Source organism: Acanthochromis polyacanthus, chromosome 21 (assembly GCF_021347895.1).
Source record: "Acanthochromis polyacanthus isolate Apoly-LR-REF ecotype Palm Island chromosome 21, KAUST_Apoly_ChrSc, whole genome shotgun sequence".
In the NCBI taxonomy this organism is placed as follows: domain Eukaryota; kingdom Metazoa; phylum Chordata; class Actinopteri; family Pomacentridae; genus Acanthochromis; species Acanthochromis polyacanthus.
In genome coordinates this window covers 29,930,927-29,949,438 of record NC_067133.1, presented here as the reverse complement: position 1 = coordinate 29,949,438, position 18,512 = coordinate 29,930,927, and the positions used below count along the sequence as shown (strand labels likewise).

At 41.9% G+C, this 18,512-nt stretch overlaps 1 protein-coding gene across 6 annotated transcripts in view; it reads left to right on the top strand.

Moving 5' to 3' along the window:
• LOC110965689 (protein phosphatase 1 regulatory subunit 29) overlaps nucleotides 1-16,812 on the top strand; it is a 109,515-nt gene extending 92,703 nt beyond the window's left edge. For all 6 annotated transcript variants that reach the window (XM_051940871.1, XM_051940874.1, XM_051940872.1 and 3 more), the window contains 2 exons: nucleotides 4,276-4,890; nucleotides 5,882-16,812. In XM_051940871.1, the coding sequence (XP_051796831.1) occupies nucleotides 4,549-4,890; nucleotides 5,882-8,401 (2,862 nt within the window). In that variant the 5' untranslated portion in view covers nucleotides 4,276-4,548 and the 3' untranslated portion in view covers nucleotides 8,402-16,812. The remainder of the gene's footprint in view (nucleotides 1-4,275; nucleotides 4,891-5,881) is intronic.
• The last annotated feature ends 1,700 nt before the right edge of the window (nucleotides 16,813-18,512 follow it).

Below are 18,512 nucleotides of genomic sequence, written 5' to 3'. Positions count from 1 at the left end.
ATTACTGTCCTCCTTATACAGCCTATGTAACATGAAACCATCTTATTTGAAAGCAAAGAACACCGGGAAGCACTAAGTCATGTGCCACATATGATAAAGTTTATTTATTTATTTATTTCGAACATGAAATCAACAGACAGCCGATGCAGCTTATACAAAATAAAACCGCAGCTAAAACAAGGCATCACATGAATTTACAGATCATACATGTTCGAAAGGGAGTGGGAAGAAGACCAAACTTATTTAATCCCACCCCGAACAAGGTTACTTTATTAACAATTTATTTCTATATAACAAAAATGAAATGGCAATAACATACAGCTATCCAACACACCACACACATCATTAAATAAATATTAACTCATTGGGCCAATTACTCCTACTGATTTATTTGTTCTTTATACTTTCCAAAAACTTTTTGTTTATATCTCTGTTTAAACTGGACGATATTGAAGCTTTGCTTCAGTTCTCTATCCAAATTATTCCACAGTCTCAACCCCTTGACCGTGACACTAAAGCCTTTCCTCGTCGTCCTATATTTTGGAATGATAAAATTGAATTCCTTGCGTAATCTACGGCAACATGTTCGATCTTGAAATTTATTTTGTAAATTGTTGGGTAATAGTTTTTTTCTAGCGAGGAATAAAAATGGAGCCAGTTGAAATTCCACAATGTCACACATTTTTAGAAGTTTGGATTTTGGGAATAATGGGTTTGTGTGTTCCAGAAAGTGGGCCTTGTGGATTAAAGGAACAGCTCTTTTCTGTAGTATGAGTGATGGTTTTAATGTACTCATATATGTGCTTCCCCACATTATAACACCATAATTTAAGTAAGGAGAAATCAGAGAACAAAACAGTAAATGAAGGGATTTGTTATTTAAAAAATGCTTCGCTTTGGCCATAATTGAAATGCTTCTCAATATTTTAATCGAGATATATTTTACATGTTGTTTCCACGTAATTCTGTCATCAATTATGACTCCAAGGAACTTTGTCTCATGCACTCTCTATATATCTGTACCATCAATCTGAACTGTATCGTGAGCATTAAAGCTACTATTACCAAATATCATTACTTTACTTTTATTTACATTTAGTGATAATTCATTTTGCTTGAACCATTTGCTAATTTTTCCAACTTCCAATGTGACTTTCTGTAATAATTGCTGTAAATTATCTCCTGATGCAAAAACATTTGCATCGTCAGCAAATAAAATAAATCTCAGGAATTGAGATGTTTTACAAATATCATTAATAAAGAGATTAAAAAGTTTAGGGCTCAGTACTGAACCTTGTCACCAACTTCAAGGCAGTTTGATGTTCACCCATTTGCAGGCATTGTTTCCTGTTTTTTAAATAACTGCTAACCCACTGTAAAGCAACTCCTCTGATATTGTTCAAGTTTTCTAATTAACATTGTGTGATTAACTGTGTCAGAGGCTTTACTTAAATCAATAAATAACCCTACAGTGTGTTTCTTCTTATCTACTGCACTGGTCACTTCCTCCAGTAAATCAAAAAGTGCATGTGAAGTTGAGCAATTGTTTCGAAACCCGTACTGATAGTCAGAGATTAATTTACTTTTATCAATAAAACTGTCAAGTCTTGAGTTGAAAATTTTCTCCAGAATTTTTGAAAATTGTGACAAAAGTGAAACAGGCCTATAGTTGGTAAATTGATGTTTGTCTCCTGCCTTGAACAAAGGAATTACCTTTGCTACTTTCATTTTACAGGAAATTGACCAGTTTGTAGTGACAAATTGCACAGCATACATATGTTTTATTGGACCATGTTTTCTATATTTGTCCTGTAAATGTCAGGATCTACTGTAGTTACAGCCAACTGTGATTAACACGGATCTCCAAAAAGACAACTAATAAAAGCCTAACTAAAATATTTAGGTTTATGTCATCTGTCCCACAACTATTCTTGAGCTAAAAGTTATTTTCTGAGTCACTTTGAATCATTTGACCAATTATTCAGCGTAGAGAATCCACCCTGACTGGGATGTCGGTCGAGCCGTAGCTTACCGCAAAATTGAGTAAATGATCCTTTTAGTGCCTTCACAGAAAACCTCAAATTACATTATGTGTGCAGCCAAATAGCTTTGTGACCAGCACAGAGGGTGGTTTGAGTAATTAGAACTAAATTCATGCTGCACGCTTTTCTTCTGACCAAATTGTGGCCTTTTATGCAGCTTTTTCTTTCTATCCAACCGTTTAACAAAAGCCTGAGACCACACTGACCTCCACATGTCTTCTGTCCTGTTTCTGCCTAATAAGAGGACCCTAACAGGTACCTACGATCATTAGACACATCCATCCATCCATCCATTCTCTATACACCGCTTTCCGCTTTATCCTCACTAGGGTCATGGGGGGTGCTGGAGTCTATCCCAGCTGACTCGGGTGAAGGCAGGGGACACCCTGGACAGGTCACCAGTCTGTCACAGGGCTCATTAGACACATGATAATGTACCATTGTCCATAGGATATACAGTTTTCCTGCAGTAAAAGCAGATTACAGAAGAAGGTGGACCTGATTCCCTGTCAGCACCTCTGGGGAACGTGGACCAGAATAAATCATAATGAGTTCATTTCTTTGCCAGAATTAGAAAGAAGTCTGAATTTGGAGCACAAGAGAGAAATCTGGCTGTTCCTGAGAGAAACAGAAAGAGGTTTTTGTTTTGTTGTTTTCATGGAATGATGATGTAAATCAAGAGAATGTAGAATGGGGAAGATGTGGGATGAAGAATGAGAGTGTCCTACATAAAGACAGTCAATCTGCAGCATAAGGAGACTGTGTGCATGTTATCAGGAGGACGTGTGCGTTTGTACACATCTGTCTGAGAACATGTGCGCATGCTGTGTGCATGCTGTGTGCATGTTGTGTATACTGTGTGTGTAATTGTAAGCATGTTTTTCCCAGCTGCTGAGCCGGCAAGAGGACAATGTCTGTCATGATGCAACAGGCGGCTAATCCTCTCCTTATGTAAACGCTTCACTGTTATTCAGCCGACATGCAGATGGGTTAGAGAGCTCAGGTTCTGGCAGGATCGTGTCATAAGAAACGTCTGCAGAGACAATGTGCTGTCAGCGTTTGGGTGATAAATGCTGCAGTCGGTGTCTAAAAACAGCAGAGAAGAGACGGTCAGGTGCTCCAGACGTCCTGCAGGTTTCAGCCTGGACTCTGAGCTTTACGAGGAGGAGGAGATGCAGTCGTTTGGGGCAATGCGGCATGCATACATTAACGCGATAAGAAATAACCAGAAAGTAACTGGCCCAGATGGAAATTGATTTTGTGATGCCTGCAGGTTCTGTAAATAGACCGGTTCTGAGACGAGGCAAAGTGACAGAAATGTGAATTCATTGGCTGTTTACCGTTCATTTAGATTTATGAGTCCAGGGTGTTTATGGTCACCTCTGTGCATGTTTGTGCAAAAGGTGTATACACTCAGTGTATACTGTAAGAAATCTGTAATATTACAGACTTTGTCCTTTTTTATTTTGCAGATTTAAAAAAACTAATTTGTAAGAAGATTGATTTTTATTGACATAAAAAGGCACTGCAACGTGTCATCACTTCCCAAATAATGACTTTACGTTAAACAGATGAAACAGTTTAAACTGTGAACATATTATAAAATATTATATACTATTAGTGGAAAACAACTGTTATTTAATATCTTACATAAATATGGATGTTTTCACAACACCAAATGTTGAATGAATGTCTTTTTGTCAGTGTATAAATAATATAAATAAACATGGGGAATTGGCCAATTAGCACACAGTTATCTTTGTGTTTCATTACAAAGATAACTGTGTTATCCACTTTCTTATTTCATTCAAAATAAGAAAGTGGATTTTGATCTTGGAAAATGACTGCATTTTTCATATTAGTATGCTTATCGTAAAATCTGACAAAAAAAAGAGAAAAAGAAGTGCTGGTTCTGTTATTTATTATCGTACATAATTATTGATGTTTTTCCAACAAAAATGCTGAATAAAATAATTTTCATCAGTGTGTATTATTTATACACATTGGAAATCATTCAATCAACATGCAGTTATTTTTGTGTTTTATTACTCAAAAGCAAGGAAATGGATTTTACTGTATTTTTCACAAGATGTTTCTTTTCCATTATTTTCTAGTTGCTTTGTGTCACCAAAAGTGTTCGAAATTCCATTTAAAAAGAAGTATTAAAAATGAGCCTCTGCCCTCTTCTTTATAATTTATTGCATTCTGTTTATGCTTTTTTTCTCTCCTACAGATTCCTCTGAGGGTCTGTCCATTTGACTCGGTCACAGCTGAAGCTCAGGATGAAGACGATCTGTGTCGCGTCACGCTGCAGTCCGACCAGATATGACGTAACACGGGTCCCCTGCTAATCGCCACGATGCTGAGACTGGCATTGTAAAGCCTTCACCCCTTTTTCAGACCATCCTCCTCTCTGGAAATCCTTCCTTTTCTCCTGCAAACACATCCTCCTTTCCTGTCTCTTAAATATAACTTCCCTACCTTCTCATTTCCTTCTGTTGGCATCATGCAGGGTGTTCCTCCCACCTCCACTCTCCTCTTTCTCATTCTCCCCTCCCTCCTATTTTTCTCCTATTTCCCCAACCTGGTCAGTGGGGACTGCTGGCTCATTGAGGGGGACAAAGGCTATGTGTGGCTGGCGATATGCAGCCAGAACCAGCCGCCGTACGAGACCATCCCCCAGCACATCAACAACACGGTGCACGACCTGAGACTGAATGAGAATAAGCTGAAAGCCGTGCTCTTCAGCTCCATGTACCGCTTCACCAACTTGACTGACCTCAATCTCACCAAGAATGAAATCAGCTACATCGAGGACGGAGCCTTTGCAGGACAAGCCAACCTACAGGTGAGGAGGAAACGGTGTGAAAACCTTCGAGTTTAACGCAAGAATACAGCCAAGGATGCATCAGACCTCAGCCTGAGACCAGCCTTTTCATTTTGAATGTGATTTTGAATTAAGTCTCTTCATTGCAGAGATTTTTTTGCTTAATAAAAGAAGCATTCAATAGAGGAATATGACGTTAAACCGGGGATAGCTGCATTTCACCATCACTTCAGTCAGTAAATCCAGTTACAGACATTATATACCACTAGAAACTATTCATAGAAGTTAGTGTAGGTATTTAAGGGCACAATTTTTCAAGACTTTTTTCTTTTAGTGAGAATATCTTCATAAAATGGAAAGAATAGCTTTCATCTGTCATGCTACTTAATACAAAGTACAGTTAATTAAAATGAACCGATATTTGGTGCGATATCCTCTTTGATTCTCTTAGATACACTTTACTAATTCATATATATATATATATATATATATATATATATATATATATATTTAATATGCTCGGCATGTATATTCATCCTAAAAAATGTTGCAGAATTTGCAGCAGATTTTCTGTTGATTTGCAGTTGGTTTCGTCTCTTTTTACGTAATTCCCAAACTGACTGAATGTTGTTGGGAGCAGGGCTCGCTGGGGACCAGGCCATCTGGTGAAGAACTCCCTGTTCTTTAGGTCGCTAAAGATAGCTGTTTATGACTCCTGTTTTATGTTTGGAGCTGTTGTCCTTCTACAAAATATATCCGAACCCAATCAGACACGTCCCTAATATTGTCCTTAGAACAGTTATTTACTTATTCGAGGATTATATGATACATAAAAAACAGTTGTACAAGTATCTTAGTAGTTAAAAGAAATGCTAATTTGCAGCACGCTTCCCAAAAATGTCCAAAACATTTCCACTTCACTTTACTAAGACCTATTCCAAGTAATTAATTATCAAAATGTATTATTAAAAGTATAAATTATGGTGTTTACATTGTTTTGTGTCTTTCTCAGGTTCTTCAGCTGGGCTACAACAAGCTAACAAACCTGACAGAGGGGATGATGAGAGGACTCGGCCGCATGCAGTGCCTCTTCCTGCAGCACAACCTCATTGAAGTCATCGCCAGCAATGCATTCTGGGAGTGCCCGAGCCTCAGCAGCATTGACCTGTCGTCCAACAAACTTGCGCGCATCGACCCGTCCACGTTCACGGTTCTCAGCCGCCTGATGGTGTGTGAACTGGCAGCCAATCCTTTCCACTGCGGCTGTGATCTTTACAGCTTCCTCACCTGGCTGGAGTTCTTCAACAATGTCTCGCACACCTACGACCGTCTCCAGTGTGAGACGCCGCGGGAGATGTTCGGCTTCCCCCTTCTGAGTCCCATCGCTGCTGGTCATGCTGGTCGGAATGCCAAGAACATTTTGTACCACCACTGCCGGGATGGTGTGATGATTCCAGGAATGACTTCTCTCCCGCCAGATCTGGATGGACCTTCTGGGATCGGACCGGAGATGTTCGGTGGCGTTGGTCCTTACCACCAGCCCACCACCTCCTCCTCATCTACTGAGGACAGCTTCAGTCCCAGCATCAAGCTCCATCACGTGTCTTTGTCGTCGGCCTCTCTCCTGGTGAAGATTCCGAGGCCATACACCAAAATGTACATTCTGACACAGTACAACCACACGTACGTATCTGATGTTATGAACTTGAAGAACAAGAAGGAGATGATCACCCTCAACAAGCTGAAGCCGCACAACAACTACACCTTCTGCGTAGCATCCATCCGAAACTCTCAGCGCTACAACCACACATGCCTCCAGTTTTCCACTCGGGGTCAAAATGTAGATGATACGCTTCCCACGCCTTCCACCACCACTCACTACATAATGACCATTGTGGGCTGCCTTTTTGGCATGCTCATTGTTTTGGGCTTTGTGTACTATTGTCTACGTAAGAAACGGATGCATGACGAGAAGAAGAAGTCCATCTGCGTCAAGAAAACTATCCTCGAAATGCGCTACGGGCCAGAGGTGGCGGCAGCGGTGGCTAACGATCCATCAGCAGTCCACAAGCTTCAGGAACAGTCCAGAGAACATCACCAGTATCAGCATCACCACGGAGGAAAAATGCCCATGTCCACATCCTCTAGCTCGGGGATGCTCCACTCAGCCAACACCACCTCCTCTAGACTCTCCTCTATCCCACAAGTGGAAAAGATGGCCACTGCGTTTTCAGAGGCCATGGCTACGAGTAAAGGAAACTACATGGATGTCAGGACTGGAGGGGCAGGGATGGAGAGGGTGGTAGATGGAGGCCATGTAGGGATGAGGGGGGACGACTTGAGGGATGACGATGGAACCGATCTTGGCGATGACTCCGATGATGATGGACATGGCTCTGCATCAGAGATCTCTACCATTGCCATGGAGGTGGACAAGGTCAACCAGATTATTAACAACTGCATCGACGCACTGAAACTGGATGCAGCAGCAGTTGCAGCTTCGGGGGCTTCTACCAACCCCACAGCTTCCTCAAACCCAACCTCCCCACCACCCACCAGCACATCCTCCCTTACTCGTGGCCTGATCCCGCTCTCTCAAGGGGTGACAGAGACATGCCAGGTCATGGCACCCAACAAAATACCCCCTCCACCTCCACTCCCTGCCCTGAACGCCCCCCTCTCTGAGCGCCCAGGGATCAGTGGTGGTGGCTTCGTCATCACTCCTCCCTACAGGCCGCCTCCTCCCGCCACTGCTGTACGTCCTATTCAGCGGCAGATGAGTGCGGACGCAGCTGTGGTTATTGTAAATGCTGTGAAGAAACAGTGCAGCACCACATCTTGTGGCTCCATGGGTCGAGACAGGGAACGTGGTGGAGCCAGGGTGTATAGTCTGGATGTTCCTGAGCCGAGGAGTCCAGACGCCTGTAATCAGCAGCAGCAGCAGTATTCTGACCGGGCCAGTCCAGTGGGCTGTGGGGAGCCCCTGGAGAGGCTGCCTTTGGTCGGGAGTGGGAGCTGTGGTGGAGGGGGTGGTGGTTGCGACAGTGGTGGTGTTGGTGCCCAACATCAGGACAACCAGATGACGCACCATTACCATCAGCAGCAGCAAATACAGCAGCAGCAGCAGCAGCAGCAGCAGCTGGAGGTGCAGCAGGACTACCACTGCTCGGAGCACCGCCACTCCGTCCCAGCTCTCTATTATGAAGGGTCCCACCAGGGCTCCCCTGCCCAGAGAGTTTCCTTCCTTAAGCCTCTGACACGTTCCCGCAGGGACGCAGCTTCTTACTCCCAGCTTTCACCGGCTCGCCACCATTCCAGTTACTCTGGCTATTCCTCGAGCCCAGAGTACTCCTCAGAGAGCTCACTGCGGATCTGGGAGCGTTTTCGTCCCTACCGGAAAGGCCAGCGTGACGAGGCCTGTTATGTGACGGCTGGAAATGCCCTTCGAAAAAAGGTGCAGTTTGCTAAAGGCGAGGACCTGCATGACATCCTTGATTACTGGAAGGGTGTGTCGGCGCAGCAGAAGCTGTGATCGGGGACCAGAGTGAAGCGTTGTTGGAAAAAGAGTTAAGATACTTCTTTTCCTGATCGGCCCGTGGGCCAGAGAAACCATTTGAAGTTCATGGGGAGAAAAATGTAGGACAAAATTTTGCCTTTGGGTTTGTGTTATTTTTTGGCATGCTAGGTGTATAGAATATTGTGCTACGAGCAAGGACTGTGAAACTGTGCCTGGAATCTGAGAGTCATTGCAGTGTTTTGTTTTACACTTCATTGTAGCACCTTTTCTGGATCATTCTTTTTTTAGTGGGTACAGATTTAATTTTTATTACAGGGAGCAAATGCCAACTGTGTGATTTTCTTTGGGTGGTCACATTTGGTGATCCAGTGGACCATCTTTACCAGTGCCATGTTCTGATCTGTGTCCAGTCACAGAGGATAAATGCTGATATCCTTCATTTTAGGCTTGTGCAATCCCAGACTTTTCCTGTTTCGCATCGGGTGCTGCATCAGTTGGCAGCATCGGATATGCTTAGACTTCTGTGATGGGGTGGGATCTGTGATCTGTGCTCTGTTCAAACTAACAACATGCGGATTAGCGAACAGAGTTGTCAAATGCAGGCGCTGTCTCTCTTCTCTGAGATCCCTCTTTGGGCTGAGATTTTTGCATTTCCAAGGCATCTGTCACACAAGAAGAAAGGGATGATAGAATAAAGGAATAAAAGAAATGAACACATGAGCTTGGAGAGAATAGTGAAGTGGGCATGAAGGAAATAATGAAAGAGAGATTAAAGTGGAGCCTCTGCTTAAAGCGGAGATTGCTATCGAGGTGTTGAATAAGAAACAAGAAACACTCTTGCATGGTTTTGAAGAATGAAGTGATTAAAGAATGTTCCCCTTCAGATGCACCAAACTATTTGAAACCGAATTTGCCTGATTAAATGGTCAGAAGTATGGTCTGAGTTTGAAGCATTAAAGAGGACGGGTTAAAAAATGTGGTAGTAAAGGCTGTAAAGTTGTGAGATGCGACAGATTATTTTTCCCTTTCTTTCTTTTTAGTGGCATGCATCCATTTCATGTCAAGTAAGTCTTGAATATCTTCCTTTTTGTGCATAAAAACAGCAACAAAGTTCACATTAGGAGAGTGGTAATGAAGTTAACTCAACACAGATGTACTTCCGTTTATGCTACAAAACCATCTGATTAGTTTGAGGATCAGATCATGGTGTGGGTTAGAACCCACCGCTGTTGTTTTCTAGGTTACTAGAATACTAGTCCTGCCACAAGAATAACCCTGAAGCATCTCACAGTTTTACAACTTCCAGGGCTGACGTAGCCGGCGACAGGGCTGGGTAAGCTCACACAATCTCCTTACAAAAAGCCACAAGAGACGTGACCCATATGTGAAAGAGACCAAGAGAAATTGAAAGCACGAGGGGGGCGTGAGAGGGGAAAAAAGCGATCAAGAGGTCAATCGTGGATACAAATAATTTTCAGCAGCCACAGAGAATGTAAGTAGATTACAAGCAGGTTACGGGGAAATCTATTTTCATCGTTCAGCGTGAGCACCGCGGTACATTCCAAATCCTTCCTCTGACATTAAAAGTGAGCGGGGCACAGAGGGAAAGGACACTTCTGATTACTGCCAATGTGTCTGTTCTGTTCTGGAAATTATTGCTGTTGTCGTCTATAATTGATAACTCAATTAACCAACGTGTGACAGGCATGTCTGCTTGCACTTTCTGCCTCATGGTTGTGTGTGTGGTGCACAGTGGTCCTTGTCAGCGGGTGTCGGCATGCCTTGTCAGATTATACTGTATATGCCCAAACTAACTTCAATTAATATTTGTCAATATTTTGCCCAGTGGCTGGTTGTCTGAACAATACTAGACTATTAATGGCATGTACAGATGTCAAACATGTTCACTGTGTTTTCTTCAGATGACTGTCCTTCTCGCTAACGAAGCCGTCACCTGATCTCTGTTCATGCATACGATTATTTGGCCTTTTCTTGCCTCTTTCTATTGAGATGATGCTCCTAAATGAGAGGCTACACCCTGACATCCTGCTTACCTAAAGCACTGCGTAACGGCTAAAGTTTTGTCACAATCAGAGACATCCTCCCTTAAAAATGTGAATTAATGCTCCTAGAATTTTGTTTTTGTTCAACTTTAAGGTCAGGAGCTTTTTTATTATTATTGTTCCTGTTTAGATCTTCACTTTTATACTGCCCGTAACACCCATTAGCTCCTCCCTGCTCCCACAGCTCCGGTGGGATATATCGTGTGTTCCAAACACGCCCGGCTGTGTTTCATTAAGTTTGAAATTGTGTTCCTTGCAGGCAGGACTTGAGTGTGTACAGCACATATCAACACTGCTTTTGTGTTTTTTTGTATTTTTAGCATGTGATTGATTCTGCAGGGTGAATGATATGCAAAAGTCCGTTCATGTATCTCCACGCTGATCCGTGTAAATCTCGCTGTTTGTTTCCATCCAACTCTCCCTGTTTTATTGACATGTGTGGATATCTGTGGGTCCACATGAGATCGAGGTTTCTGAGACGCACCGCCTCATCCGCCTTCTTTCTGTGATAAAGCACCGTGTGGTGAACATACAGGACAGTCCTGGAGTTTCTTTGTTTTTTTAGTCTCCTGCTTATCTCCTGTTATCTGAAGTTTCCAAAGGAACATGTTACTGTGACTGACTTTCACCAAAACAGAGCGAAGGATTTACTTTTCTTTGTGTTTTTGCTCTCAGACTAATCTAATGCCGCAGAAGGAACTCGATGCGTTTAACTCCCCAGATCCACAACTGCCATAACGAGTTTACAGAACAGGACGCTGAGGAAAAGGAAACGTTGAGGAGCACCAGGACGCTCATCATTTCAGCTGCCATTTCCATCTACCTGACAAAATACAATGTGACAGCAAATACGGTGTTTTACTCTTTCCATGGATGGACTCTTAATTTCTTACATTTTCTATTTTAGTTAACATGTTTAACACATCAGTGTGTTTTTCAGGTAATAGATTTTCAGGTGACAGATTTTCAAGTGCTGCTCTGCTCAGATCTGATTCAGTTTCAACGTCGGTGTGAGAACATTTTTACTGATTTCTAAGAATATTTCACAGCAAATGAGCTCCGTTGCTGAATTTGGAGAGGATATTGTGTTTGGAGCCGCTGCCAGCAGAAATACGAGGGTCATGCAAAATGGAAATGAAAGCCAGATTAAACAACAATTAAATCTGATGAGCCAAAACTGTCCGTCCTGTGAGCGATTTTCAATAAAATCAGCTAAAAATGTCAGCAAAGCAGTCCTCCAGTGTGGTCAGCGCTGCTCTCTGGAATAAACCTCTGCTGATTATTATCATTTGCAAAGCCCTATTTAGTGTTTTGTGATAAACAAATGTGTTAATTGGCTTTGGCGCTTAATTAATAATGATAAAAAAAATTACTTTTCTGTTCTGCTTACTGGAGAATTGAGGATGCAGCTCCAATAATCTAACAGTTAAATGGATTAAAAGACCACAGATACTTCAGCGTTTCTGGTCCACAAAGACAGCATCAAATAAATAAACTTTCTTTTTCCTTCCTCTCTGCCTGCATCCTCAGTGAACCCCCGGAGGCTGGCTGGCTTGGAGATGGATGGTCCATTTTGAAGCAGCATCCTTGTTTGTCTGAGACCCACAGGAAGGCCAGACGTGAGAAAAACATCTGATGCACTATTGATGTTGAATCCTTTTGTCGAGAGACCGGCTCGGGTTTCTTCTCCAGTCGTCTGTAAAACGCCACGAAATCACAGACGTTTTGAGTTTCTAACGCTTTAACTGACGCGCTTTGATGCGCTCCGTATTTAAAGTCCGGCCAAAATGAAATTAAATTCTGGTTTCTTGAATTCGGGGAGTGGGTTGAATCAGCATCTAAATGACTGCAGGGAAAAGTTTCCCACAACATCGTACACTTTCATCCATGTTATTGGTGTTAAAAGTAAAGTTATTTCTGTAGATACACATCCACTGGATACTATGGGCTGTAATTGTGATTAGTGCATTATTTACTAATTAATAACATTAGTCAGAAGGATCACTCAGAACTGGAGGACATTTGGGCTTCAAAAATTTGAAAAATAAACCTTCTCTTCTCCAGTGTTCTGCTCCATATTCATCAATAATAGGTATTGATTGGTTCAGCTTCCACATCAATGGTAGCATTTTTATTCCATGTTTTCTGTGCTGTTTGCTAACCCTACTCTAATCACAGTAACAGGGTTGCTAATCCATGCTAATGTGATCTTTTTCTCAGCAGTAGAAGCTAGATATTTAGCTAGCTGTTACTGCTGACCAAGAGGACAAACTGACTGATGGGAAACAGTCCAAAGAATGAGTCTGATCCTGATAATATGAGGTAGAGAGAGACATTCAATCAAGACTGACAATGGATGAAAAGATGGAAAATAGAAGAGAGGACATAGCTTTGCTCTACACATTCTGTAGGAACACTGTTGGAGGATGGAAACAACAAAAACAAAACATAAACAACAGAAATGAGACACAAAATGGCAAAAACATCATCAACAGTTTTTTCTAACATGTTGTTGGACACATTCCATGTATAATAATCATTATTTAAAATATTAATTAAAAAAAATGTTCCCACAATTACAAGAGACTTGAATGAAAAAAAAAATATGTCAAAAAAAGGAGATTTAAATTTAATTTGAACTGTTTTATTAGAGATCCAGTTTGGTCATCAGGGGGGTGGGACAAGAGAAAAATGACATTTTAGGGGGAACTTATTTGATATTTTAAAATATCTTCAAACATTCTTTTCCTCCTAGTTTTTATAGATCTGGTCTCAAGACAAGAACATTTACACAACTACTGCATGTTTTAGTGTTTTCTACAGGGATTATTTTAAATTTGAAGGGTAGGACGTAGAATGTCCTCCACTTCTGAATTGACTCATAACCTAAAATACAGAATGATTATTAATCCAAAAGCAGCAGCAAACCAAACACGTTTTCAGCTTGTTTTTCACTCCCTAAGCCCCTCCTCTCACCACATCACACACACACAACAACAGTAGAAGGCAAAAATGGAGCATAAAAATGTGAGTCAGAGTGATTCACGGGCTGACGAAACCAAAATGAGTCTTTTCCTGAAAGGCAGGTAAACGGGAAGGTCTGCAGAGAGGAGGACGATGAGGAGGGACTTTAGCTGAACGCAGGCGGGAATGAATCAGCTTCACATGAGCCGTGACACAAACACACACTCCTGCACAACAGAAGCACATTACAACACTTATTACTGAACTTATTACCAATTCAGAATTTCTTGCGACTGTTTAAAAGCCTGGAGGAAGGCAGCTTCGTTTCCACTTAGCTTGGCGGCAGGTGACAGGCAGGTATTAGCGCTGACAGACAGTGGGCTGCAAATCCTTTCATTTGGTGTCTTTGGACCTTTTGTCTAACAGTCTATTAAGTCCATTAGCTAACTGTGTGGGAGATTAGCTCGTGTTTGATTAATGAAAACTATCCTGTGTGTCTCCTCATGAAAACCACACAAGGGCTGATGTGATGAAATTAAATGCATGCCATTTTTGGTGTCACTCTAATGTGAACGTGTATTTATCTAAATAATGAAGAAGGAAGCCGGTGGAGATAAATGAAATGACGGATTTCTTGGCTCAGACGTTGCCAGGGCTTCCCTTCTGACTGCCAAGCAATTGTAAAAACAGATAAATGTTAAAAGCATCCACTGACAGCTGAAAGTCTTTGTGAGTTTGTGAGCAGAAGAGCATTTGAAAATCCTGCAGGTGAAGCCACAGTGGGCTGAGGTTTGCCACCTGATTGGACCCAGTTTCCAAAGAGGGACAAAGGACTTAAAGAATCTGTGAAATATCTGTGAATTTTGTATACTAGATAAATGAAAAAAGAAAAAAACACTAAGGTTAAAACGCTTCTATGGATGTTTTATACTCAGCCTGATCTCTTGATATGTCTGTGTGTTTCTCTACTTTCAGTTGGTCGTTTGTCTTTGTTTCTTTCGTTCGGGGTTCTTTTGGAGGGGAGGGAATCACGGGACGACTTTTAGTACTTGCAACGATAAATGTTATAAAGGTTTAAGAGCAGAGAAAGCTTAACATAGTGTACTACATAAAAGAGAAGTTGTTATATTTGCATGATTCCCTGTATTTTTTGAGAGACAAAATATATTGTTGTGTACAATGAGTGGACGTACGTTGAAAACAAAAACTGTAGGGGCTGAATACAGTGTTGTCTTTGATTTGAACATCTAGGTTTTAGCCGTTTTTTTTTACTCTCGGTGATGTTTAATCTTTACATTCTTGCCTACTGGTTTTCATTTGGGTGATTGTATTATAAACTGCAGTGATGCTGCTCTGGAGGGCGTAGAGACGTTTAAAGCTGCCGATTGTTTACATCCATCTACACTTTATTCTGCATTAGAGACATGGAAAAGCTACCTTCCTACATCAGTTTCTTTTTTTCTGATTAAAATAAATTAAAATCTAATTTTTTCTCAGAATGCTGGAGTGATGCGGGCCCACACACAGCAGACATCTAATGGTCTTAATCTCAGTCCATCAGTTAGGAGTCAAATGAATGCAGCATCAGCAGCCTCTCCCTGAGCCTCGGCCCACTCGCTGTTAGCTAAATGAACGATTTTCATTCCTCCTCCGTTGTTCTCTGATCCTGCTGGCTTTCCATCCAACTAGTTAATTGAATTTACCTTCTATAAATCAGTCTTTTATTACAACACTAGTTCATCCATAACTTTTTCCGTGCATGGAAAGGAGAAAGAAAAGGGAAAAAGTGCGCCACTGCAGAGGCTGAAACTGAAACGGACATCTTTGTTTCGATTTCGGGTGTAAAGCGCCTCACTGACGATGAATTTAAGCGTTAGTCCCACCACTCAGACTTAGCTCCGTCTCTATAGCATGTTAGTAAGACCTGCTGCCGCCCTGTTGGTGCATTAGTGAGCGCATTCATGCACTGACAGCGTGCCATAAGTCATAACCATGTTTACTTTCTGCACTGATAATACTGAGACCCTCCAGCTGAGATATTTATGGCCTATTCCATGGCCCAGCCGCTGCCAGAAACCCTAAGAGGCATCCCTTGTCAATTACAAAGAGAAAATGAAATGCATTAACCTCTGGGCTAAGTCTGCTCTGTGCCGTATCAGGCTGCAAATGTGCAGAGTTATGTTTTAATTGGGTAAAACTGCACCGCAATCAGATGAGGCGGCTGTTATTTATGGGTTCTGGGGCCTCATCCGTAACTCAGAGCTCTCGTTGCTCCAACCCCAGGTCCGGAGCGCTGAAACTCACTAAGAGGTCTCATCGCGATGAGACCAGCTGCCTTTCGGTGTCAGGAGCCCATAATTCTGATCAGTGCTAATGTTTCTGCGCTCACAGCTAGAAAGCCATTGCTATTCCGAACACACAGGCCGGCGCCGCGCTGCTCCAGAGGCAGAATGATTGGCCTTGTCAGTGCCAGAGATTGAAAACTTAGCGGCTTCCAAAAATGGCTGTCAGAGCAGAGAGAGATGGCCGAGGAGAAGCTCCGTCCTCGGCTGCTGGAGGAAATTAAATGTCTGCAGACTGATCTGCTTAGAAGCTAATGGTGTCTCGGCCTCGCAGCGGCAAAAGCATTCAGCGTTAACGTTCGCCTGGAGGTCTGCATGATGCACAAACATGATGCAGAAAGTTAGGAGAAGTGATTCAGCTTCTGCTTTGATTCTTTACATCCTAAAAACACAACTTAACACAGCTCAGTGCTGAAAAGAGTCCAATGCAGATTCATGAAACACGGTGTTAAGACTTTATTTTCACTTTGTTAATTAGTTTTTTATCCCTTTTAAAAGCAATTTTTTTCACTCATTTTTCCAGGAAATGCAGATTTTACAGGTTGTACCAGCTGAATATACATATAAATAGCATGAACAGCCCCTAAAAATAGCAGTATCTGTGATCACAACTGTGTAATATACAATAGTATTACTGCAGTGCTCAGGCACAGCTGCCATCTGTGTGACTCCAAAGCAGTTTCTCACAACATCACCATGTCATTTCCGTTAGATCTGAACATGTATGTAACGTTTGTGTTGATTTATGGCTCTTGCCCAGTCGACGGTATCAGGAGGTCTTTAGGTTTTTAAAGGCAAGAGAAAGGAAGGGCCATCGTTGTATTAATTAGACTCCTGTAGGTGTTAATTCTATTCAAATCTAATGCGACTCTCCCCTCTGGTTTAACGTTCAGAGACCAAAAGGGAAAGACAAAACAAAGGTTTGGATTTACGGGAACAAATCTTGGCTTTCTGTTTTCTTTAATTCTTTGTTGCTGATAATGACATTTTCCCTTTGCAATTTCTGTACAAAAGATCTATTTATATATTTGCAATAAATTTGTAATTAAAAATGAAACACATGTGCAAGGTCTCTTTTATTTTCCTGAGGGACACTGAATTATTTTTTGTTTTTACAGAGTCTGATTTGGACAAACATTTAATTTTAGAGGAAAGCTTTTAATAAGATGTGAAGAATGAAGTGAGTTTGATTGATTTTCTGATGGAACAGGAACTCACAGATGAATAGTTGAAGGACAATATTTGACTTGAGAGGTTTCAACTGCATTACAAAGTGACAGAAAGTGTGCAGATGCAAATCAGTAATAATTAGAAAAACACAGTTTCATGCAGGAAACAACGCTGCACATAATAATGAACAAACACACCAACACCTGGACGGATAACGGTCCATCACAGGGCTGCATATAGAGACAGACAATCACACTCACATTCACACCTAAAGATAATTAGAATCACCAATCAACCTCAGCATGTTGTTGGACTGTGGGAGGAAGCCGGAGAACCTGGAGAAAACACGGAGACTCCATGCAGAAAGATCCCAGGAAGGCCGGGGCGTGAATTAGGGATCTTCTAGCTGTGAGGCGACAGCGCTAACACCGTGCCTTTCTCAGGTTAGTTTTCGTTACTGAAATAAAAGATGCATGATTGTGGATAATCTAACGCTTGCAGGTGAAACATTTTCTGCCCTTTTTATTTTCTTAAATAACAACCTTCAAATATTTAAATGTTCTGTTTGCAAGAGTACTTTAACCACAAACTATCACATGCTTTTTGAATCTGCTGCTGGCATAATACACCCAAAAGCATCCAATAAAAAACTTGCTTTTTTTTTTTTTAATGGTCAAAGTGCATTTTGGGTAATAATGGGGAGTCAGACATTAGTCCATCCATTATTTATACACCACTTAATCCTCATCAGGGTCACTGGGGGTTGGAGTCTATCCCAGCTGACTGAAGGTTCACCTGGACAGGTAACAGGGCTACACATAAAGACAAACAATCACACTCACATTCACATTCACACCTACAGACAATTTAGAATCACCAATTAACCTCAGCATGTTTCTGGACTGTGGGAGGAAGCCGGAGAACCTGAAGAAAACATGAAGACTCCATGCAGAAAGATCACAGGAAAGACGTGAACCGGTGATCTCCTAGCTGCAATGCGACAGTGCAAACCACCGAACCACTGTGCAGCCCAAACCGGCATATCAGCCCGATCTCACGAGGATTCGTGAAACTGTCACGTAAGTTTTAGTTTCGGTTTCGTGCGCACCAACACGATTTCGTCATGTTTTTCGTGCCGCTCACCACGAAATGCACACCAATGTATTTTAAACGGCGGACTTTTCGTGCCACTCAGAACGTATTTCAAAAGAATGTGTATATTATATTTTTAATGTAAAACCGTGACGAATCCAACGCTATATTTTGCATGACATCGTTCCTAAACATAACCCTAACCATAATCCTAACCATAACCATAACCATAACCTAACCATAACCCGGTGGTACACTTACCAATTTGCATAGGAATTTCAAGAATGTCCGGCGGCCGGCGGCCGCAAACGCAATCACACAAGCAGTATACGCCGATGGACAGCTTAGATTGTCATGAATCCGCCGGTATAAACCACTTTCAGATGTGATTACCACAGCGAAAAACATTTCGTGGTGAGCGGCACGAAAAACATGACGAAATCGTGTTGGTGCGCACGAAACCGAAACTAAAACTTACGTGACAGTTTCACGAAT